The sequence below is a fragment of the Bipolaris zeicola genome, assembly GCF_000523435.1.
Source record: "Bipolaris zeicola 26-R-13 unplaced genomic scaffold scaffold_14, whole genome shotgun sequence".
Classification (NCBI taxonomy): Eukaryota; Fungi; Ascomycota; class Dothideomycetes; order Pleosporales; family Pleosporaceae; genus Bipolaris; species Bipolaris zeicola.
Genome location: NW_006912063.1, coordinates 225,395 through 247,690, shown reverse-complemented (window position 1 = coordinate 247,690; position 22,296 = coordinate 225,395). Strand labels below are relative to the sequence as shown.

The following is a 22,296-nucleotide window of genomic DNA, read 5'->3' as shown; positions in this document are numbered from 1 at the left end:
TGTGATAAAAGCGCGTGATATCGCCTTGACGTTGACGCGCTGGTGGGGCGCGACCGATTCGCTTGGGCAACCGATTCGCTTGTGAACCACGTTAGTGAAATGAATAGACTTCTTTTCTTATGTGTAAAAGTAATACAGCGATATGGCTACTATGAAAGGTTGGAGCTTAGAGCGAAGTATGTGGTATCGATAGCGTCACGTGAGTTCTCTGGAACACTACCTCGGGCTAATGCTAACCATGCAAGTTCGTCTATACTTAACCAGCCGCAGATTGGTGCGCAAATAAAGTTCCATCCATACATAAAGCCCTGTCCCCCACGTGTACAGTTGCAACTGCAACATCGTCCGATGACTTCGGTAAGAGAGATAATCCTACGGTTTATCGGCTCCGTAGTCAGACACCTGACGAGATTTCTTAACTTCTATAGCCATGGATGTCTTACCAAAGGAGGATTTGCCCGATTCAAAAAGTCCTGATCTCATCCTACGACATCCGACTGAGGATGAATGTGCCACAATCTGGAACAGCACTTCCACTGAATGGGCCGATTCCCTTACCCCTCCCCTCTACTTGAAGGAGTCTCGTTTTCTCACAACGGTCCCTTTAGCTAGAGATGGAGGTATGACTACTTGGGTTCTCGTCCACAAAGATTCGGTCCCAAACAAACGACATATCTTGTGTTCGTGCGAAACTTTCAGGAAACACTCTTTGGCCAGTAACACACAAGGAGAAGTCAGCGATAATATCGTACATGGAATCGCTAGCGTCTTCTGCGCACCACCGTACCGCCGCCGTGGTTACGCCGGTCGCATGATGCAAGAGTTGATTAAGGAACTGTATAGATGGCAAACCGATAAGTTTCCATGCATTGGAACCACACTTTACTCCGATATTGGGAAAGAATACTACGCGAAGCTGGGATGGACTCCGAACATCACGAACTCACAAGTCGAACTACCACCGAAGCCCATTGCATGGCCAACCCTGGCCAAGGCGATCATGGAGAACGATCTTGACGATATCTGCAAGAGAGATGAAGTTCTAGTACGCTCTCACATGTCAGTACCTGCAGATGAGATCAAAAAAACACGTTTCACAATCGTACCGGATGTAGATCACATGGGTTGGCACATCGCAAAAGAACAATTTGCGACCGACTATCTCTTCGGGAAAACTCCACCTGCAAAGGGAGTCATAGTAGGATCTCCAAGCAAGCAAGTATGGGCGACATGGTTGCACCGATATTATGGTCCCCTCGGTGCCGAGAAGTCAAGCAACGTTTTGTACATACAGCGACTAGTCGTAGAGGGTGATGAAACTGCAACAAGACTTCCCAAGGACGCTGCCAAGAGACCAGAAAAGGATGTCTACGAGACGCAGATTGAGCTTTTGAAGGCCGTATTACAAGCTGCACAGGCTGAGGCTACTGAATGGAAGCTCGACGTAGTGAAGCTGTGGGACCCAACGCCACTGGTATTAGGTATGCTGAAGGACAGTGGATTGGAATACGCTATCAAAGAGCGGGAGGAGGATCACATTGCCAGTTTGCTGTGGTATGACGAGCAAGGTGGAATTAGCAAAGAGCTACCATTGTGGGTGAACAATGAGCACTATGCATGGCAGTAGAACATGCAGCGTTGGCCGAAAGAAATTCATGTCTCGTTTCGTATAGTAGGTTGATCGATTCAATCTAAATGCCTCTTTTTTGTTAGTTTCAATTGTTACTATAGTAGATGTGACATTATTGTAAGAAACTTCAATGCCATATGCATCTCTCTCTCTCCACCAAACAAAGATAAAATCTCTGCTAAGAGTTCTTACTCGTTCCGCCAAGGAAAGAACTTCGTTTTCATTTTTTTAATACTGCAGCTAGGAGTGGCGGCGAATGAAATGCTGAAGAAGATTCCTTGAGATTTTGTCTTTCTTTTACCATTGTATACTGGTCAGAGTCCGCCTTGTATGCTGGCACTACCTTGGACATCTCAATCCTTAGATGTACAATATATAACCAAGCCTATTCGCAACTAAGCCATTCACTGATGTTTATTTTAGGGATTATCTTTAGATATAAGGACGGACTTTAGACTTATAAATATCTTAACAATGAAAAAGCAAGAATTAAGGATGGGACATAGGTTAAATTTAATAAATTCATTTCAATTTCCTTTCCTCTCTCTCCGTGCATCTACCTCGTGAACTACATAAGAGACGTTGACCGCCAGGCATACTTTTGCAGAACATCCGTTACGATCGTTTCGTCAGGCATCGTCGTGAAAGCATAAAGAAGACTTTTTTTCACGTTCCATGAATGCCGGAAACGGGAACCCATGAAAGAAGAAGGAACCAAACACACCAAGTCTATCGTTAAAAGCCGCAATAGATGAAACTCCGTTCACAGCTTGCAGTCTGGGTATCCTGCACCTGCGCCCTTACTTCCTACCCGCCAACCCATGTGGCGCCTCTCGTACATGATGCGCTTATCGGGTAGAGAAAGCCTTGGTGACAGTGCGCTTGAGCGCGAGCTCCTTCTTCTTCAGGTCCTCAGCGGAGGCATCCTCAACTTCGAGCTGAGCCATGGCATCAGAGAGAGCAGACTCAATCTTCTCCTTCTGGCCACGCTTGAGGCGGATGGAAGTGGTGGGGTCAGAGACCATCTCCTCGACACGGGAAATGTAGGACTCGAGTTGTTGTCTGGACTCGAACTTCTTGCTGAAAGCCTCGTCGCTGGACTTGAACTTCTGGGCGTCGTTGATCATGTTCTCGATGTCAGTTGACGAGAGCTTGCCAACGGCGTTGGAGATGGTGATGTTGGCGCTGCGGCCGGAGGTCTTCTCGGTGGCAGTGACCTTCAGGATACCGTTGACATCAACCTCGAAAACAACCTCAAGAACCGCTTCTCCGGCCCGCATAGGTGGAATTGGTGCCAAGGTAAACTCGCCTAGCGAGGTGTTGTCCTCGCAGTTGACACGCTCACCCTGGAAGACAGGGAACTGGACGGTCTGCTGGTTGTCTAAAAAAGTCAGTACATGGTCAGAAACAGGCAGCGAGGATTATCTTACCGGCAACAGTGGTGAAAGTCCTCTTCTTGATAGTCTGAAAAAAAGGTCAGGTCATGTTCTAAGCAGGAATGAATAAATACTCACAGGAACAGTCTGGCCACGGGGGACGACGGGAGCGAAAATGTTACCCTCCATGGCGACACCAAGGGAGAGGGGAACAACATCGAGAAGGAGGAGATCAGCGGTGTCGGCGGAGGTAGCCTTTCCAGAAAGGATACCGGCCTGGACGGCGGCACCGTAGGCAACGGCCTCATCGGGGTTGATGCTCTTCTCAAGCTTCTTGCCGTTGAAGAAGTCGCTGAGGAGCTTCTGAATCTTAGGGATACGGGTAGAACCACCAACGAGGACGATCTCGTCGACCTTGTCCTTGCCGATGTTGGCGTCCTTGAGAACCTGGGCAACGGGGTCCAGAGTGCCAGCGAAGGCCTTCTGGTTCAGGTCCTCAAAACGAGCACGGGTGATGTTCGCGTTGAAGTCCTCGCCATCGAAAAGAGAATCGATCTCAACGGTGGTCTGGGTGGCGTTGGAGAGAGTACGCTTGGCACGCTCGCAAGCAGTTCGGAGACGACGGAGAGCACGGGCATCGCCGCTGATGTCTACAGAATGTCAGTAGGAGTATCGAAGTACAGCAGGCTTAGAGCCATTCGAAATGGTGTCGTTGCCACCGTGGTTGCCACAGTCGACTTCTGAGGGGAAAGGAAATTTTTCATCACTCCACGTACCCTTCTTGGTCTTCTTGGTGAACTCCTTCTTGAAGTGATCAAGGAGGTTGGTATCGAAGTCTTGACCACCCAAATGTGTGCTGTAGTGTTTAATTAGCTAAAGTGTTGGTATAGTGGAGCAAAAAAGAGGACTTACTCTCCGGCAGTAGCCTTGACAGTGAAGACACCACCCTGAATGTGCAGAAGAGACACATCGAAAGTACCACCACCAAGATCGTAGATGAGGACGTTCCTCTCCTTGTCGGATTTACCGGCACCAAGACCGTAAGCGATAGCAGCGGCGGTGGGCTCGTTGATGATACGGAGAACGTTGAGGCCAGCAATGGCACCAGCATCCTTGGTGGCCTGACGCTGGTTGTCGTTGAAGTAAGCAGGCACAGTGATGACGGCCTTCTCAACCTTCTTTCCGAGCTTGGTCTCAGCGACCTCCTTCATCTGTGGGGTATGTTAGTTCCGCCTCGCCACACAAAAGTATGTATTTGCCCCGCTGAACAGGGTATGTGGGCGCAGATCGTACCTTGACGAGAACCATGGCAGAGATCTCCTGAGGAGAGAACTGCTTCTTCTCACCGAGGTACTCGACCTCGACCATAGGGCTGCCGTTCTGGTCAATGACCTTGAATGGCCATGACTTGATGTCCTTTGTGACGGTCTCGTCCTCGAATCGGCGACCAATGAGACGCCTGGCAAAGTCAGTCTACTGGTCGCATGTGCAACATGTCTGCGAAAAAGACAAAACTCACTTGACATCGAAGACAGTGTTCTCGGGGTTCATAGCAGCCTGGTTCTTGGCCGCCTCACCGATAAGACGCTCCTCTGAGGTGAAGGACACGAACGAGGGAGTGGTGAAGCTACCCTGCTCGTTGGCAACTGTGGGAAAGCATGGTTAGACGATTGCTTTGATGAGGATGAATTGAGCGGGCGCATACTGATCTCGACATTGGTGCCCTCGTAGTTGGCAACGCAAGAGTAGGTAGTGCCTAGGGATATCGGTTAGCACATGCCACTGTGGGGTAATATTGCGAGTGTTGCGCACCAAGATCGATGCCGATGGCACCCTCGTAGACTTCTTCGCTCATGATTGCGGTGTGTGTGGAAGGAACAACCTGAAGTAAAATTGAAGAGCAGGAAGATGTTGGAGAGAAGGTGGGAAAAAAGTGCTGGGAATCTTTTTTGCGCTTGCTTAAAGGCGAGCGAACGGAGAAAAATTGGCCTCGCAGGGATCGTTCGTAGTGTCGGCGGGCGGCGCTAGGCGCACTCGGTTAACTTGTTCGCCGGCGCTTATCGATACCTTGGAAAATAAAATAATTGGAGGCAACAAAACCTTGAGGCAAACCTCGGTTGGTCTCGGAGAGAGTTATTTTATTTTTTCCTCAGATGCTAAGAGTTGAGCGAGACTTTGCAGAATGATCATTCCGAGTGTCCAAGAACAACGGTACCCTTCGCGGGCAGAGAAATTCGACATCCTAGAGCGCGAGTACCTTTGTAGAAGGTAACAACATAGGCTGTGCAGCTGACACTCATGTTCTGCTGGTGGACCCAGGTATCCGTCCATTCTCAAAGCGAGCATATTTCTTTTGTTTCTGCGGGAAACGCTGACTCCAATACCAACTCTGCTTCAGGAGACAGTTGCAGAATGGCAGCCTGGATCGCGTTTCTTTGTTCAAGATACTTGGGAAAGACACGAACCTCGACCCAGAGGCCTTCGTCCTAACGAAACAGAAAAATCACACCAAAGCTGAGCCATTGGTAGCATATAGACGGATATAAAAGTGTGGCCAGACATTGCGATACATCGTGTCCACAAACCACGTTTTGTCTCTATGGTTGCACTCTGGTATTGGGTCTAGAAATCATGTCCAAGTTCTCAAGCAGATAGGCGGACTGAGAATCATACACATACCGCTAACAACCTTACACATGACTAGTCGACTAAATTGCTTCGGATCCATCAAATTTTTGATTTCATTCTGGTAGCTATAATACCAGCAAGGAATAGTGTGTAATCAAACTCTTACTGTGATGGAAAGTTTTCAGCATACCGATTTTCTATGTCCTCATCGAAGGTTTGATCAAATGATAAGCTTTCTTTGCTTCCATGTTCGGAACCGTCATCATGTAACGCCCAGTCCTTTCCCTTCCTGGCCTCCATATCCTGCAAAAAAAATAACGCCATACACCAACTCTATAATACACCAATGCCCCTTGTTCTCAAAAAACCCGCCATGTAAACCAGAATTGCCACAGTCTCAAACTTTCTCGTCGTGGAACACAAAGCTGATGTCCCTTGGCCTCTGGGTGTTGTACCTTACGAAGTTATCGTCTCCCTGAGGTCTTTCCTTCTTCGTGTTACTCGTGAGCATGCTCTGCAAGCTCACACATACGCTCTCCACGTTGTGTACGGGAGACCAGCCAGAGCGGTCTAGCAGGTCGAGGCAGATGATGCCGTTGGAGTAGATATGCGGGTGCCAGGGTATCGGATGAGTTTCATCGCGGACGAATACGACTTCGGGGGCCTATGAAGTGGGGAGTTTAGCAACTAGCTAGGCGAATTCGACTAGCTCGAAGCAGGAATCAAATACCTCGATAGGATACTGCGGGCTAAAACTGAACTTCAAGCGGTATGTTTCGCCTTCGTAGATGGGATTCGAGTCCATGACTTTGATGTCCATGAGCCAGGTTTGGAAGTCGTCAGCTTGAACAAGTGTTATGCCTGGCGGAAGCTTCTCATGCATCTGTCCCTCTGATTTAGCGACCATTCCATATATATGCATGAAACTACTATGTTTTTGTGTATCGTGCGTTGGGCGCGTCGACTTGACCGAGGGGATGCGAGTCTGTGCAATACGCAAGGGACAGGAGGATTACGGTACCTTAGATAGCTCCTGGAAGGTTGGTTAGCTTTTTTTTATTTACACAATTGTTACTGCGCGTAATTTCATATCTACATCTTGTTGTATACACGTACCTTGCCTAGCCGTTTGGATGCGAACATGTTGAACCGAGTTGCGCCTTCTCCTTCCTCAGATGGATTGCCACGTGTAACTCAAGTCGAATACTCCCAGAATCGTTCGAAAGAATACGCTTCCTTTGCTGAAGCTTCAGGTATGGTGTTGTGGTGCTGTCGGTCTACGCGGGCGCAACAAAGGACGGTCGGTGGGGGAGGGGCAGAGCGGTGGACCTTTGTACGTGGCAGCCTAGTATCGTAGAACTCGCAGTAGAAGGGAGTCTGGAATGTTGAAGTCGAAAAAAGGGCGACGGAATTATCGGCAGGTAAAGGCAGCTCTACAGGAAAAGGGAAGGGCGGGAGTTTGCGCTGTTTGCTTTGGAGCTTGGAGGTTCAATGTGCGAGTGACGTGAGCGCGGATCTGCCTATCCGCACACCCATGTTAGATGCAGCCTTAGATCATGGAACCAGCTGCATCTTCACGTGATAGTCATATTGTGCTATTATCAATACTAGAATTGCTGAACATTAAATTTGTCATTGATTCCGTCCGTGATATCTTTGAGCGCCATACGCCTTAACAGCAGCCTTTTCCCGAACAAGCTTTGTACAACAGGCCTGCAGGCCAGAAAGTGATGATATGAAAAACGCCATATGCAATGAAACGAGCAGATTGCTCAAGAACAAGCCATTTAGGCCTACGAGTAGAATGCGCCCTTCTGGAAACTCTCAACACCCATATCTCCTGCCTTGCTGTCAATCTTTGGTCCAGCCTTGTTTCCCATGCTTGACTCGGTCATGGTAGCAGTTCCACTTGTAGCACTGCTGCTGGTCATTGTCTGGGTCCTGCTTCCAGCGGGGCTTCCGACTTGGCTTCCACTGGTGATCTGAGCGGGTGTCTTCCGCTGAATAGTCTCTAGGTAGATGCCGGGAAGATAGCCCACGCGACCGTCTCTTGACCGGCATTTCCACCACTCTGATGCGTTGCCCATGGGGTCACTCTTGCTGAGAACGGCAACCATATCGCCCTTCTTAACTGAAAGATCCATACCCTGCATGTTGGCATTGGGAGTGAAGTCGTACAGTGCACGGCAGAATTCGAGCTTGTTGGGATCGAGCGGTTGTGCTGAGTGCGGGTTCTCCAGCATCTTTCGTTGCTCCTCAGCTTCTTGTGATCGGGCGAGGGCCTTGATGAGCTTGCCCATTAGGTATGGGAGACCGAATACGGCGAGCATGAACACGATGAAAGGCTTCTTTGATGGCTTTGCGGGTGCTGGTGAGCCGTCTGGCATGCGGCCGTTGAAGGCTGCGAAGCTCGCGGGAGTCAAGGCGGTTGCGTCGGCTGGCAAGGGTCGTCCGGTAAGTTTTGCGATGGCGGTTCTTATCCACCGCATGACGGTGTATATGCCCAAAACCGAACCGAGTGTTTGTCGCAGGTTTCCGAACTGCTCGGCAACGGATACCATGGCTGTTACATGTTAGAAACTGGCAGACGAGCGTGACCAAGTCAGGGACATACCAAAGAATGACGAGTGAGTCGCCATGTATGTGCTTTGGAGCATTTGCGCGAAGCCACCAAAGGCGCCGACAATGTTTTCGATGAGTTGGAATGTCGCTGCTGTGCTCTGGCTGAAGGACTGTGTGAGGCTGCTGTTTGGGTCACCAGGCATGCCGCCCATGCCTCCATACATGCCGCCATACATTCCTCCCATGCCGCCGTACATGCCTCCCATACCGCCCATGCCGCCGTACATGGAGCCGTACGCGCCGCCCATGGTGGAGTATGGTGAGTTGTAGCTGCTCATGCCTCCGTAGCCTGTGCCGTAAGGTGAGGTATATCGGTTGTTCATGCCGGAATACGCGGTCGCGTTGCGGTTCGCGACGGTGCTAAGGGAGTCGGGTACCGACGGTAGTGGGGGAGCGGTTGAAGAAGTCGGGGATGTGGCGGTTGTGGATGCTGTGCTGGTGTTTGATCCCGTGAGACCTGTGCGATCGTTAGTCACTGTTGTCCCTATTACTCCGATCGACTGGCGAAACTGACCAACCGAGGCACTTGTCGCGCCGGCGCTCGTCTCCCATGGCTTTGGCGGCGATGGTGAAGACATTGTGTCCTGTGTGTCGTACGTGCCCTGTCTTCTCCCTTTACGCGCAGATGAGAATGGATTACAGCGAGATGGCGAGGTCGTGCGACGGTTGAGAGGCTGGTGAGTAGCGGCGATTCAACGGAAGCTGGAGCGACTTCTTGCGGGGAACCTGCCGAGGGCCGGGGCCTGTACACCTAGTGTAATCGCAAATAGCGGATCCGCGTCGACGGTCACTGCACGCGCTCGTTTGCAGTCCCGTGGATAGACGAACAAGAGCGCGAGTGGGTTGGATGACGGTGATGGAACGGGGGCGATGGGAACGCTGAGGGCGCATTGCCGTCGGCCGGGATACGGTTGGTCTTTGAGAGCCTGAATCGTGACAGACCTCGGTTTCTTGTGCCCGCTTAGGCAAGCCCAACCGTCAGCGAGCAATCACAAGCCGAAAACCCTACCCGCTTTGCCACTCCCTACCATAGTAATCACCAATCCCACAGCAGCACACATATGTCATCTGTCGTGCGTTTCCCTCTTCAGTAATCAACGTATGAAAATTCCTTCTGGGCCCTGCACATTACCACAGATAACATATCTACCGTGTCTGCATCGCTGCCGTGCATGCTTCCCGATGTACTTGTTCTTCGCCAGTGTATAGCATTCACATCGGACTGGAGCATATACAAGGACTGGCTGCATCCAGTCAATATGCGGGTGCATCCAACAGAAAACCTTATTCCGAGAAGATAGCGATAGCGAGTTAAAAAACACCGAACCCCTGGTCAACTGCTACAACCGGAAATAGAGGTTAAGCAAGCAAAAATCGCCAAAAAAACCTATGCTTAGTATGAAATATTATCACTGTAGCAAGGTCTCGTTATATATATAAAACGTCGGCAGCAAAATGGTTAGAGTAGCAATACACCTAAGTACCAACTACGAAAGTTAGGAGCTAACTGTGACGCACGTGATATCGATAGTATCACGTGAACCCTGGATATCGAACTCATATCTACATCCACTTTTTGGCTGCCAATATACTAAATTTCAAAACCGTGTTCTACTACATACGGCCATTGGACATTAAGGATTAGTTCTCTTGCACGCTCTGCTATCTCTTATTACGCTGAAATGTTTCCTATTTCCAGAAACGGGAACCCGGTTCCGCGAATCAGGTGCTAGCGTCAGCTACCTACATAGTACCTCGTCCTTATAGTCCTTTTGACAACCATTTCGCACACAACTAAACACCAACCTATGACCATGTCTAAAGATAGTAATCATTTCTTACCAAGACTGCCCCTTAACTTCTTCTGTTGATTAACCTTAGGAATTTACACATGACCAAGCGGGTTACGTATATGTCACATACATTAGACAATCTACCTTGGACCTAGTCGGTTCCATACTACAAGTGCAGCAATATTGAAAATGACGAGTAGAAAGCTACTGACAACTGCCACCCATACCTGGTCAAAGACCATAATCCTCGCACTGGTGCTCTCTGCTTGAGTTGTCGTGCGAAGCTCGACCAAAGAGGTACTGAAAAAAGACTGTCGGAACCATGTGATTAGTAAAATATAGAAAATCTCAAAGGATTACATACTAGGACGAGGTTCGCGGGCAGATACACCATCGCTATCACAGTTGCAATCCGCATGACTCGCGAATCCTGCTGAGTCCTATTCGTCATATCTGTTATAGTTTTGCTTTCACTAGCACTAGTCTGTGCAAGCTGCGAAAGAACATGGCTGTTTTTTACTAGAAGCTCTTGATTTCTAAGAGCTAGAATGTCGCGATTCTGATAGTAGCGTTAGTACAGCCGGTCTTTGAATCGAGTGGCCGGAATTCCTTACCAAGGCTCCGATGCTTTCTACTACTTGCAGCAAGTGTCGTATCGTAGCTTTATGACCCTCCATGTCACTGCTGATCTGGCCAAGGTCATGCTTCATGTTGATCTGACTAAGGACATTCGAAAATGTCCTCGGGTCGGACAGGTGAATCAAAAGCTTCTGAGTAATGCGAGAGACGCCATCTACTACTTCAAGAGCTAGAAGAAGTTGTTTCTTCAACTGGTGCAGAGCTTGGCTCGTGGAAAAATCTGTGTCGAATTCAGCATAAGGTTTGGAAATGCTGAGTTTAGCGTCCTACACAGTATTTTTGGTCAGATTCAGGTAAGCGGTTGCGGTACAAAGGTCTTCAAACTTGCCATTGAACCAAGTTGAGAAGCTTTAAAGCTGAGATACTCCTTGAAGTAATACGTCGCCGATTTGATCAGCCGAACGTGAAGGGCTAAGGGATGAGACTTGTCCTGGGAATCTGTTTGCTGGAGGTCTTCATTGAACAGTTGAGGAGGCTGTATAATGATCCAGGTGGAGCGACCGCCTTGAAAATAAAACTTGTGATGGATTCCAGACTGGCGGCATGAATAAGGGTCCTTAAGTTGCCGCCCATGTGGCTCAAAATACCGGATATTGTAAGAAATGTCAAACCCTTCTTGTACATTAGCGCATTACCTAGAGCGTGTTTGATGGGGCAATACCATTTGCTACCACGTTTGGTTCAGGACCCGCTGGTGTCATGAAGCTTCGATAAAACGTCGTGAAGGATTCATACCCGGACGATGTCCGTTGACCAAGGCCTAGTACAATTTTCAGGAACTGTGGTGGCGTGCCAACCGAGGCAATGATATAGTTGAACATTTCAGGGAGTATCTTCATTCTACTCCAAGAATTCTTCCGACGAATAACTCTTCATGGTAATCAGTCCTATCCATTATAGGGCAAGGCATTGCTATTCTTACATCATAGTAATGGTAGAAGAGTCATCCAAGCACTATCAACATTAATTTAGTTTCGTTACAATTCATAGCTACTTACTTTCCATTGGTTTTCCAAATCCTGCAGGTTACGAACGAGGGAGATAATTGGCTTTGTTGTGCCTTGGCTGTTGCCTTGTCATGCGTGAGTGCCGAGTGCCCATAGTAATGCCAATGTAACGTACGCCGTGATTCCAGCGAGCTGAAACCAAGGTTCCATACCTCAGCTGTACAGTCAGCTTCTTTATCAACGAATAAACTTGACAAGTGCCTCTGTATATCTCGACTACAGATCTGATAATCAACGTCGCACCCCATAGTTAGGCTGGAAGTTATGTCGCCTTGATGTCTGACAACACGGAAGTTGAGGTTACACACTGGTCATAGAGATGATCTGAGAGCATGATTTTATATGTACAAGTCCCTATAGGAGGCTGTGTAGACTGAAAACGCTCTACTCGTTCTATCTAGCATATTTTCGTTGCCTTTTCTTGAGGAACCTTAAGAGCGCGGGGCCTGTGGCAAGGTGGGTTAAGCAAGGCAGACTTGCATTGAAAACAATTGGCTCACAGCCCACCATAAAAGAGGCTGTTGCAGGACACATGAAGAGGACGCCCGACCAGTTCGGCTGTCCAATGGCTGACCGACACGCAACTCGCTTGAGCAATGTCGCATTTACTTGGGATTTCCGGTGAGAAAGCCTCTTCATTTAGTGCGTCTTTTGTCTCGCACCCACTATTTCTTTTATCTTTGGCGCTTTGGACGCGTATCGTAACATAATGGCAGTCACCACTACACTAGAAGAGACGTATGTCTTGTTGGACAAACTCGACCTTCTGCTTCAAAGACTGTTTCCAGGTCGGTATTCGGTCAAGGTAATCCTCTCCATATCACCATGTCAACATCGCATGGCTGACCAAGTAAGATTTCCGGTGGTTACGTCGAGATAACGGCCCCACGAGCGCTATACGAGGTCAGTAGAACGTTCTCACTTTCTCTTAGCGCTCTTCTGATCTTCAAATCGCCAGGACGAGAAAGATTCTGTTCAGGACAGAGAATAAAGCATTGAAAATCGTCTGCAAACGCAATCCTAGGCCACTTATTGTACTCCTATCGCGTCGCATATGATGACGCCGTCCTCTAAATTGAGAAACTCAGCTAGTATCCACTTTTGGAGATATAATCTCACTTTTTAAGATGTATCTTGAGACATTGTATCAGGAGATTGAAAGGAACCGGTCCAGATCACTTTCTGGGACCTACTTTATCTGCGCAGAGAAGATACGAAGCATCTTTAATCTCGAAAGGGTTGAACTCGCGATCCAAGAAATTGATTGTGATCCCCACGAACGAATTGGTCTTGCAAACAAAGTTCACCAAGAAGGCATCGTCGTCTTTGCTATTCTTGTTTGGATGAGACGACCGGATAGTATTGTCAAGTTTCGCGAGCACGATTGCCTAGACACACAGCTTCCTATATCCGAGACTAGAGCCCAGCAGATCGTGCCTGGATTTGGGCTTTCTTTTGCTCGCGAGGTCCAATGGCAGTTTCTTCCATATGTTTTCAAAAAGGATATGTGCGATTATCATCGCTACATCCATGAAGCCAATGTCATCTTTCCATTCGTTGATGAAGCAGAGAAAATTGCACAGGGTGGATTCGGAGAAGTTACGAGGGTACAAATTCCAACAAACCTCCAAGAGTTACTCCACAGCAAGGTGAGTGCGTATTTTTGCTGTAATGTCACATGCACTGAGAATGAAGTATAGGGAGATACTGTATCCGTGATTAGAAAACGAATTATGCATCGAAGGAAACAAACACAGGAACAGTACGATCAGAGTTTCCAGAAAGAGATGAGATCCCTTCGATTACTCCATCAATTGAAACATCCCAACATCATTCCTTTGTTAGGCTCCTACACGCACAATCAAGAGCACAACTTTCTGTTTCCGCCTTTCGCGATGGACCTGGCCAAGTTCCTAGATCTAGAGTCCCGGTTCAAGGACTTCCAATGGGACTTCATGTTCCCGATCGCGCTTCGGGGTCTTGCCTCAGCCCTGGAGCAACTTCACAATATAAGTCTAGATGTCGCTCGTAACGGGGTACATTTCACCGGTCTAGGGTACCACCATGACTTCCGGCCTTCGAATATCCTAATCACCAACGACTCCTTCATTCTCGCTGACTTTGGCCTTGGGGAAATCAAACCAGAACTTGAAAACTCTCAGACGCCCTGGAAGATGGGGACTGGAGATTACCTCGCCCCCGAGACCATGGATGCTTCAACCTTTGCCCATCAATCTGTAGGCCGCTCTATCGATGTCTGGGCATTCGGCTGTCTCATTGCAGAAGTGGTTAGCTACATGGAACGGGGTCATCAAGGAGTACGGCATTTTCGTACTTTACGGGAAAGCGAGTTCCGCCCGCGATATACAACCACGTATTTCTTTACGTCGGATGGCGGGTTGAAAGAATCTGTCCAACGATGGCTCGAGGAGATGGGGGCTACTTCGTCCATGATAACCAAGAAGATGTTACAAGTTGCATTCCGAGCTCTACAGCCAGTGGCAGGACCTAGATGTTCCATCAAAGACGTCCGCAGCGAATTCGATATCATCAGCCTCCAAGCGCTTGCTTCCGCACTCTGTTCAGAGATGGAGGCATACTTGACCGCTGCAGAGCACGACCTGGATCAAGCGGGGCTCCATATGGCGATGCGATTTGAAAAGGAAAGGTTGCATGTGATTGCTCGGTTCTTATCCTCCGAAAAAGATGCGAACTCATCGATTTTCTCTCAAGAGGAAACTTACCGTTCCTTTCGCGATGAACTAAGAGCTCTGTTTGAGACGATTCACAATGAGCTGGGCCATCAAAAGGACATTGGTCAGCAAGTTAATGCAAGTGAAACACGAGTCGACCTGGGTGGATCTGTACCAGAAAGGGTCCAACAAATAGTCCAGAAACTTTGGACGTTTCTTCCAAAGAGGGAAACTAAAAGGATACAAGAGCTTTGGCTCTCTTCTATGCAAGAGGATGACATTGGACGGTTGAATGATATCGACATGTTGATGCGTGAACATCGACGCGAGGACTTTACTGATGTCGGTCTAATGGCCGGGATCCGTGCAACCCGATTGCAACTGCTCAAAACTCCAGATTCTGGCACTGCAAACCTCTTACTAAAGCGAGAAGATCTGCACCATGTTGAGTTATTGAATGGCCATACGTATGGCAGATTCCGTGGGGACCAACCAGTACTCATCGAGTGGATGTATTATACAAATAGGTCAGACACCATACCGGAGCACCAGCGGCTTCTGATCATGGAGCTCCGAGCCGAGAGTTTCAACTTGTCTAAACCCGCCAAATTGCGGGTACTCAAATGTCTTGGTTTCGTAGAAGAAATCGGAGAAATGGGACGGCGGCCAGGATATGGATTTCTTTATCAACTTCCTGTAACAACCTCCGAAAACGCATTCGAGCCTCCCGTTACTTTACAGCAACTGCTGCTGTTAGGCTCGGACCGCGATGGAGGAGCGGAATGTCAGGCCCCGCTGCAAGGCAGATACCTGCTCGCCCATTCGCTTGCGGCGTTCTTTGAAGAGCTGTACACAGTTGGATGCTTGCATGAAACATTCAATTCGAAAAACGTTGTATTTGCCTGTAAGTCGAGAAAGATGTTTCGCGATAGTAGTGTCTGGCGGCAGCCATACATAGTCGGCTTTCAGAAGAGCCGGCCGGATGGCTCGAACTGGGCGACCGATGGGCCGGCGGACGAGTCAAGCTACCGTCAGTATGAACACCCTGATTATCGGGAAGAAGGCAGGTTTTCGCTAGAATATGACATTTACAGTCTAGGTCTAGTGCTGCTGGAAGTTGGTTGCTGGATCCCACTTCAGAAATTGGCGCAGCGAAGGGAGTATCGAACGCTGAGCCCCGAAGGGTTCCGGCAAGCGTTACTCGAGAAATATGTGCCTAGATTGAGTACAACCGTTGGTGGGGTCTATCGGGATTGTGTTCGTGCTTGCCTTGATGGATCTCTGGGCTGTAGAGGGCAGACGGGAAGCGGGAGGGAGGCCGACAATGGCATCTTTGGCTTGTTTCTCGACAAGGTCGTCAAGCCGTTGGAGAGGTTGTCCGAATATGAGATTTAATTTCTTGAAGTACGTTAACCTCATTTACTCCATCGGATAGATGAAAGTACTCCCTGATTCCTTCAATATTGCCCAGTCTCGCAGTGGATGTTATAGCCAATGAGTGATTTCATCAAATTTCAGACTGAGACGGTGAACAAAAGAAGAAACATATATTCTATGAGGGACTTTCTAGTTTCAACAAGTGACACGCCTCTTTCATACCCTGTGCCTCGGTATGCTTGCCACGGGCGGTCATAACATTTGCTAGAAAATCCATTGTGCGTATAGTTTCAGGATGAATATTTCCCAAAGCTCGCTGTCGGATCTCCATGACTTCAAGAGTAAGTTTTTCAGCCTTCTCGAGGTCTCCAAGTCTCGTATAGAAAGTTACTGTATCTTCCATATATTGCACAGTGTCTTCATGATCAGGTCCTAGTATAGATCTGTTCTTGTCGATGACTTCAAGCTTGAGTTTTTCCGCCTTCGTCCATTGGCCATTCTCTTCGCAGATCCATGCCAGCAGAGTAATGCATGCTATGGTATTGGAGTGGTCTTCGCCTTGCAACTCGCGCAACATGTCCAGTTTTTGCTCTTCAATCTCTTGCGCATCTGACCATCTCTCTTGCTCAGCTAGGACCGATGAGATGGTGTCGAACACATGAATCTGGTCAAGGCTGATCTCCTTCCATGTTGCCTTCTTTGCTTCGACAACTTGTCCTTTAAGTTTTTCAAAGCCTGATACGTCTTTCAGATTACCATACGCAAAGAGGACATGGTCTGCGGCTCTGATCCATGCCGGATGGCCTGTTCCTAATGCTCTTTCTGCCATTTCGAGAACCTCAATTCCTAATTCCACAGCATCAACCCACTTTTCTGCTGCTGCATATGTGGCGACGAGACAATATTTGCTCGTCAAATATACTGGATCTCGGATACCTTGCGCTTCCTTTGCATTTATCACATTAGTGAAGAGGTTGGTGGCATTGCTCAACTTTCCCATCTCCATAAGGACGCTGCCAAGGTTGTTCTTACTTTCAAGGACCAACGGATGCTCGTCACCTTGGAAAGCCGCTCTGGTTTTGATGACCTCAATTCCCAGCTTTTCAGCTTCTTCAAATTTATGTTGGCATCGATAAATAGTAACAAGTTTAGCGAGTGCATCTACTCGAAGACTTTGATCTCGGTCGTGCAGTTGCGCTTCGTGCAGTACGATACGTTCAATCAATTTTTCGGCCTCTTCGAAACGTTCCTGGTCCATGAAAATCGCTGCGAGGTCGAGCTGGACATGTAGAGTCATGTAGTGCAGAGGGCCAAAAGTACTATCGCACCGTTGAATGGTCTTTTGCTGAATCTGCTCGGCATCTCTCAATCTACCTTGTTCTTTATAGGTCAAAGCCAGAGAGTTGGCTGCACTTATCGTAGAGGGATGATCTATCCCTCTTACTAACTCAAGCGTTTTCAAGGCATTGGAATGTAGTGTCTCTGCCTTTTCGTATAAGCCCAATTGGTGATACATATCTCCTAGATATTTGCGAGCCTCAATGGTCTCTGGGTAATCATCACCAAACTCCTCTTCTGAACCGCTTAGCGTGTTTTCGAACGCCTTTGCAGCACGTGTAAACTGACCCTTCTTTGAATACAAATTGGCGAGGGCACGTTGAGTTCTGATTGTGATGGGATTTTGTGGTCCCAGAGCGTCTGCTGCGATGCTGAGGGTTTTGTCAAGCATAATCTCAGCTTCCTCCCAACGGCCCTGCGCACTGTATACATTGGCGAGGTTATTAGTACTCGTGAGCGAAAAAGGATGGCGTTCTCCGAGGATAGAGTGGCAGGTATCTTTGACTTCGATGAAAAGAGCGGCTGCTTCTTCCCACCGGTATTGGGCTTGATAAATGGTTCCCAGGTTGGACACTTTCGACAGAGTACTCGGGTTTTCTGACCCCAGTAGCCTCTTAAATCCAGGTATGGCTCTAGACAGTAAGTCCACGGCCTCTTCGAATCGTCCTTGTTCCTTGTAAGTCATCGCCAAGTCAGCCATGCAGTCGTACAGATCCAAGCCGTCTTCCTTCTCTTGCTCTAACAGTTCCGCTATTGCCTCATCTTGCAGGGTTTCTGCTACAGCATAACGACCTAGCTGCCTATACGTTTGCGCAAGGTTTATGATAAGAGGAACATCCATCTCATCGGTCTCATCGATCTCGAGTATCTGTTGCAAGATCTGTCTCTTGCTATTCCAATGGCCTAGCTTATCGTGAAACAAAGCCATCGTGTGCGCGTGGAAAGCCCACAAACCATTGTTTCTCCCTAAAGTGTTTTCAATATCAGATAGTTCTTTGCTGAACTCCTCCACTGCCACACGAATCTCATTCACTTGTGTGTATTGTTCAGCTAGATTGATGAGCTTGACATGATAGGCATTGCGTAGTATATGCCACGTTGTCAGGTTGTCGGCTGTTCGAGGACCGTCTACGACATTGAGTTTCTTCAGAGCTCTTTCAAGGTCTTCTGACGTTTTTTGACACTGAGAAAGAAGCCGAAGTGCCTCAGCGTCATTTTTGGGAGCCCCAAATCCAATCTTGGTGCAAATGGCAAGCTGGAAGGCGAGGTTTTGCTGCTCTGAATCCATCTCGTCACGAGTCCGATCATTGATCAGGTCCTCCAAAGTACGTCGGAGATACTTTCGCACACGATAATCAGAAGCATACAGGGTTCCTAGGATTTGCGTTATCTGTACTATCGATTAGTGCTGGAAGTGATGTGGTAATAACAGGGCTTACGTCAAGGCTTGCGGAAGAGATGAATGAGGTAGGGTCGTTTATCTTAGCGGGGGAGGAAAGCTCACTGTATCTTTCTCAGCATAGTGACCCAATTATTTTGTGGGGTATCTTACCTAGGGACAAAATAGTGAAAAGATGCATGAAGGTTGTGGCTCCGCAAATCTTTCTCATATATTAGACCTGCCCGGAGAAATCTCAGCATTGCTTCCTTAGGTTCAGCCTCCAGATCATCATCTGTAGCCAAGAGCTGTTCAGCGAAATTTAGGATCATTTTGAGTCGTTTCAACTCGCTTATGGACTCCTTGCTGCAATCTAAGCTTTCTTTTGAAGCAAGCACATCTTCGGCCCATTCTAGGCTTGCTGGTAGTGGGGCCACCCGAGCAAGATACTTTTCGAAAAGGATCCAGCAGCAAAGCAGACCAAGCGAGAATATGTCCATCTTTCGCGCATTTGTAATAGTGAACATGTTGAAGTGATGTTCAGGTGCGTCCCAGGGCTGTGATCTGGGCATTGAGCAGACATCATCGGGGTTCAAAAACCTGGTGGAATAACCGAAATCTGAGACCTTTGCACAGTAACCATCTTTCTCGTCTTGAAATATAAGAACATTTTCAGGTTTCAAATCTCCGTGTACAATATATATCAAGATCTCAGTAAGTTAAATGGAGGAATGTTGCTTTCGTCACTTACTGTTCGCATGCATACTGATAACGGCAGAGCCTATATCAATACAAAGATTCAGGCGCTGAGCTATCGAGAGCGCTCTCCCGGCTGGCATAGCGGCGAAATCATAGAGATTGCCAAAATGCGACTTTTGAAACACTATGACCGGCCAAACATCATGTACAGATTGGACATCCCAGCATATGCCTTGAAGTTCAACAACACCCGGGTGCATCCGAACAGAGGGATGTGACAGAACGACAATTTCGTTTAACATTGCTTTCAGAACTTTCGGCAAACCGAACTCTTTCTGCTTCTCAGAGGCACGTTTGAACGCAAAGCTAGTTTGGACAGTAGCCTGAGCCTCAGTGACCTGGCTTGTTGCGCCCCAACCAATCGGTTGTCGTGCAGCTTGCCATGTGATGGGCAGTATTTCGATGTTGAGTGCTTCCACAACTGCCAGAAATCTTATCATGTCCAAGTCATCAGGCTGTGATTCGGCGGAGGTCAGGGCACTCTCTGATAAGAATCTATGGTTGAGCAAAGTCGACTGGGTTAACATCTTACTGCGTGGCTTTCAAAGGTCGATTGAATGGAGAGTTTATCTTCTAATACAATAGACGGAAAATGTTGATGATATGCGCAGAAGGCTGAAGAGGCCAAACCCACCTGACAGTCGAAGACGCTTGGCACAGACATGCTTACTGGCATCGCTAAACATAGCCACCGCCACAACTACATTTCATACATTGAGAAGATAATGACGAACTCAGTAGCGGCGCAAGAAAGACTTCTGAGGCGCTACTGAGGCTTTTCTCTTGCACGTCCATTACTAACATGCCCTTCGTTCTTGATTTGTCTACTACACAATATGAGTGAGCCACCTTTCAAACGACAATTCCCAAAGTAATGGCACGTCAACGCAATGCGCGAAGCTCATGTGATTCATCTTCAAATACCAATATTTACATTTCGATTACATATCTACTCCTTCCTTTCTTTCTTCTTCCCTCCCTCCCCCGCTTACACCCCAACCATCCTCTCCAAAACCGTATCAACAACCGCCCAAACAGTCGAGCTATACGGCGCTCCCCACGCATACCCCGCAAACCACATTCCCTTATACCCCTGCAAGCTATTCACTTTGCTCACAAATCCACTTTGTATCTTGGCTGCATCCTGCGGCCACCACGGGCGCGAGTGATCTGAACTCGCTCGGAACGTTATTTCACAGTTCGCGGTTGCTGTGGTGTTTACCGAGCCAGCGCGGATGACGTCCTGCACGCGGTCCCGCACGAGCTGCTGGAATTCAGGCGTAGAAAGCGTGTAGTTTGCGCCGAAGACGACGCGGAAGAGATTTGTACCCACAGGGCCAGTAGCGTCGAGGCGGAGAGTGTAAGGGTAGTCTTTTAGTGACAGGTAGCTGGTTGGTACTACGGCGTGGGGCAGGAAGGAGATCGAGGTTTTGGCAGGGAGGCAGGGTGCGTGGATTATAGCTACGAATTCTGCGCTGGGGGTCCAGGGGGTGAAGAGGGTTTTTTGGCGCTTGTCGGGGTTGAAGGGGAGTAAGTTGGTGAGGGTTGGGGGTGCGGTAAAGAGGATCTTCTTGGTAGTTATCAGGTAGGAAGTACCGTTTGCGTGGGTGACGGTGAGCTGGATACTGTTTTTTGTGCGTTTGGTGGATTGTACGGTGCTGGAGAGGAGGATGTCGGACTTTAGGAGGGAGAGGGCGCGGGTGTAGAGGAGGGCGTTGTTGCTGTTTGTTGGGCGGAAGAGCTTGGATTGCAGGAAATCTAATCATGAGTTCCAGAGTTAGTGCGAGTTCTTGAATGTCTGGTGACAGTAGTTGTCTTGACTTACCTTGTGTAAGTGATGCCCCGAATGCTTGGAACACAGTCAATGTTAAGAGATCCCTCACACCCCCGTAACCCACACCTGAAATCGCAGTTATGCGCGGCACTGCCGCTTCAATTCCCTCCCTCTTTGCAAACTGCTCAAAGGGGATTAGGAAATCATCGGGGATATCGCCTGGGCGTGGGAAACTCCAATATCCTGGCTCCAGGTACTGTTGGTATTTCTGGGTAATGGTGAGCCAGCGGCTTAATGCTTCATTTGTAGCATTCAAACTTGGCGCACGGTAATCCAGGAGCGTTTTTCCTGTTTCGACGTCGACGTTCAGTGAATTCAGTCGCTCTGGAGAAAAGACTTCGGTCGTAATGTTGAAGCGGGCGAAGAACGAAGATGCAGGACCATAGGGAAGATACGACTGCACGCCGTAATCGACAGTGGTGTTTGTTTCTGGGATGAGATATGTACTTGTATGGCCGCCTAGATTAGGTCTGGGCTCAATGACGATGACGCTTTTCCCGAGGTCTTCGCGGAGACGGACTGCGGCGTAGGTGCCTGATGCACCTCCTCCAATGATGACAACATCTTTGGTTATTTCAATTGGTCTTGATTTCTCATTTATTGCTAAACCGGTAGGGATACTGAAGAGAAGAAAAGACAGGATGCTCATTGGTTTAGACATTGTTGCAGAAAGTGACGCATGGTATCGTTGAAACTTTTGGGGATGGCATATATAAACGATGCTGAAATGGAAGCACGGCAGTTGTCCAGGCACTCAAGTAGTGAAGGAAGCTTGGCGCAGCGGAGGGGGCGGAAATTGGCGTTGTGTTACTACATCTGGAATGGTATGCAGGTCGAGGCTCATTCGGGCGTTTGGTGGTCAGCCTCGGGTGGGATCATGGTCACGTCGTACTCGCTATGGGAGTCTTATTTAGCTAATGGTACTCCAAAATGTGGATTTTGGCATTGTTAGAAACGCTGGTCTTAGCCATAAAAGCGGTGATTAAGTCGCTCTTCTCTAACATAGTCTGCACAGTCTTGCCTACTGAATATTCAATAGCAACTTATTGGTCGTACGCCCTATTCGCCACAGTCCTTCCATTGGATGGTTATAGAACATCACACAGCCCCAACAATATGCTGTACATGGGAATGTCTGCATGTGCACGCATCAGCACAAATTGCATGCAGAGGGCACGGTGTTTGCGCGGCACACGACAGAATAGTCTATTATGACACGTAA

At 48.4% G+C, this 22,296-nt stretch overlaps 10 protein-coding genes across 10 annotated transcripts; 4 read left to right on the top strand and 6 right to left on the bottom strand.

Annotated features, from left to right (window-relative positions):
• Positions 1-430: 430 nt before the first annotated feature.
• Positions 431-1,627, top strand: COCCADRAFT_85729 (uncharacterized protein; the record flags this gene model as incomplete). Its single annotated transcript, XM_007710129.1, has 1 exon — positions 431-1,627. The coding sequence occupies one exon, from the start codon at positions 431-433 to the stop codon at positions 1,625-1,627; it is 1,197 nt and encodes a 398-aa protein (XP_007708319.1).
• Positions 1,628-2,478: 851 nt separating this feature from the next.
• COCCADRAFT_1711 (uncharacterized protein) lies at positions 2,479-4,861 on the bottom strand (the record flags this gene model as incomplete). The annotated part of the gene is made up of 9 exons (XM_007710050.1): positions 2,479-3,011; positions 3,061-3,094; positions 3,145-3,656; positions 3,783-3,862; positions 3,919-4,217; positions 4,300-4,465; positions 4,526-4,652; positions 4,712-4,762; positions 4,819-4,861. The coding sequence occupies 9 exons, from the start codon at positions 4,859-4,861 to the stop codon at positions 2,479-2,481; spliced, it is 1,845 nt and encodes a 614-aa protein (XP_007708240.1).
• Positions 4,862-5,304: 443 nt separating this feature from the next.
• On the top strand, positions 5,305-5,496 carry COCCADRAFT_85581 (uncharacterized protein; the record flags this gene model as incomplete). Its single annotated transcript, XM_007710128.1, has 1 exon — positions 5,305-5,496. The coding sequence occupies one exon, from the start codon at positions 5,305-5,307 to the stop codon at positions 5,494-5,496; it is 192 nt and encodes a 63-aa protein (XP_007708318.1).
• Positions 5,497-6,031: 535 nt separating this feature from the next.
• COCCADRAFT_33381 (uncharacterized protein) lies at positions 6,032-6,777 on the bottom strand (the record flags this gene model as incomplete). The annotated part of the gene is made up of 3 exons (XM_007710082.1): positions 6,032-6,298; positions 6,365-6,517; positions 6,751-6,777. The coding sequence occupies 3 exons, from the start codon at positions 6,775-6,777 to the stop codon at positions 6,032-6,034; spliced, it is 447 nt and encodes a 148-aa protein (XP_007708272.1).
• A 650-nt stretch (positions 6,778-7,427) lies between these two features.
• On the bottom strand, positions 7,428-8,834 carry COCCADRAFT_1709 (uncharacterized protein; the record flags this gene model as incomplete). Its single annotated transcript, XM_007710049.1, has 3 exons — positions 7,428-8,197; positions 8,249-8,713; positions 8,771-8,834. The coding sequence occupies 3 exons, from the start codon at positions 8,832-8,834 to the stop codon at positions 7,428-7,430; spliced, it is 1,299 nt and encodes a 432-aa protein (XP_007708239.1).
• A 1,355-nt stretch (positions 8,835-10,189) lies between these two features.
• On the bottom strand, positions 10,190-11,943 carry COCCADRAFT_85618 (uncharacterized protein; the record flags this gene model as incomplete). The annotated part of the gene is made up of 8 exons (XM_007710127.1): positions 10,190-10,360; positions 10,414-10,608; positions 10,664-10,954; positions 10,999-11,303; positions 11,350-11,558; positions 11,611-11,642; positions 11,687-11,760; positions 11,811-11,943. 8 exons carry the CDS (start codon positions 11,941-11,943, stop codon positions 10,190-10,192), a joined length of 1,410 nt encoding a protein of 469 aa, XP_007708317.1.
• A 461-nt stretch (positions 11,944-12,404) lies between these two features.
• COCCADRAFT_1707 (uncharacterized protein) lies at positions 12,405-12,686 on the top strand (the record flags this gene model as incomplete). The annotated part of the gene is made up of 3 exons (XM_007710048.1): positions 12,405-12,500; positions 12,551-12,598; positions 12,654-12,686. 3 exons carry the CDS (start codon positions 12,405-12,407, stop codon positions 12,684-12,686), a joined length of 177 nt encoding a protein of 58 aa, XP_007708238.1.
• A 136-nt stretch (positions 12,687-12,822) lies between these two features.
• COCCADRAFT_23007 (uncharacterized protein) lies at positions 12,823-15,783 on the top strand (the record flags this gene model as incomplete). Its single annotated transcript, XM_007710062.1, has 2 exons — positions 12,823-13,344; positions 13,396-15,783. 2 exons carry the CDS (start codon positions 12,823-12,825, stop codon positions 15,781-15,783), a joined length of 2,910 nt encoding a protein of 969 aa, XP_007708252.1.
• Positions 15,784-15,940: 157 nt separating this feature from the next.
• Positions 15,941-18,031, bottom strand: COCCADRAFT_85460 (uncharacterized protein; the record flags this gene model as incomplete). Its single annotated transcript, XM_007710126.1, has 1 exon — positions 15,941-18,031. The coding sequence occupies one exon, from the start codon at positions 18,029-18,031 to the stop codon at positions 15,941-15,943; it is 2,091 nt and encodes a 696-aa protein (XP_007708316.1).
• A 2,197-nt stretch (positions 18,032-20,228) lies between these two features.
• COCCADRAFT_85619 (uncharacterized protein) lies at positions 20,229-21,735 on the bottom strand (the record flags this gene model as incomplete). The annotated part of the gene is made up of 2 exons (XM_007710125.1): positions 20,229-20,998; positions 21,066-21,735. 2 exons carry the CDS (start codon positions 21,733-21,735, stop codon positions 20,229-20,231), a joined length of 1,440 nt encoding a protein of 479 aa, XP_007708315.1.
• Between the last annotated feature and the right edge of the window lie 561 nt (positions 21,736-22,296).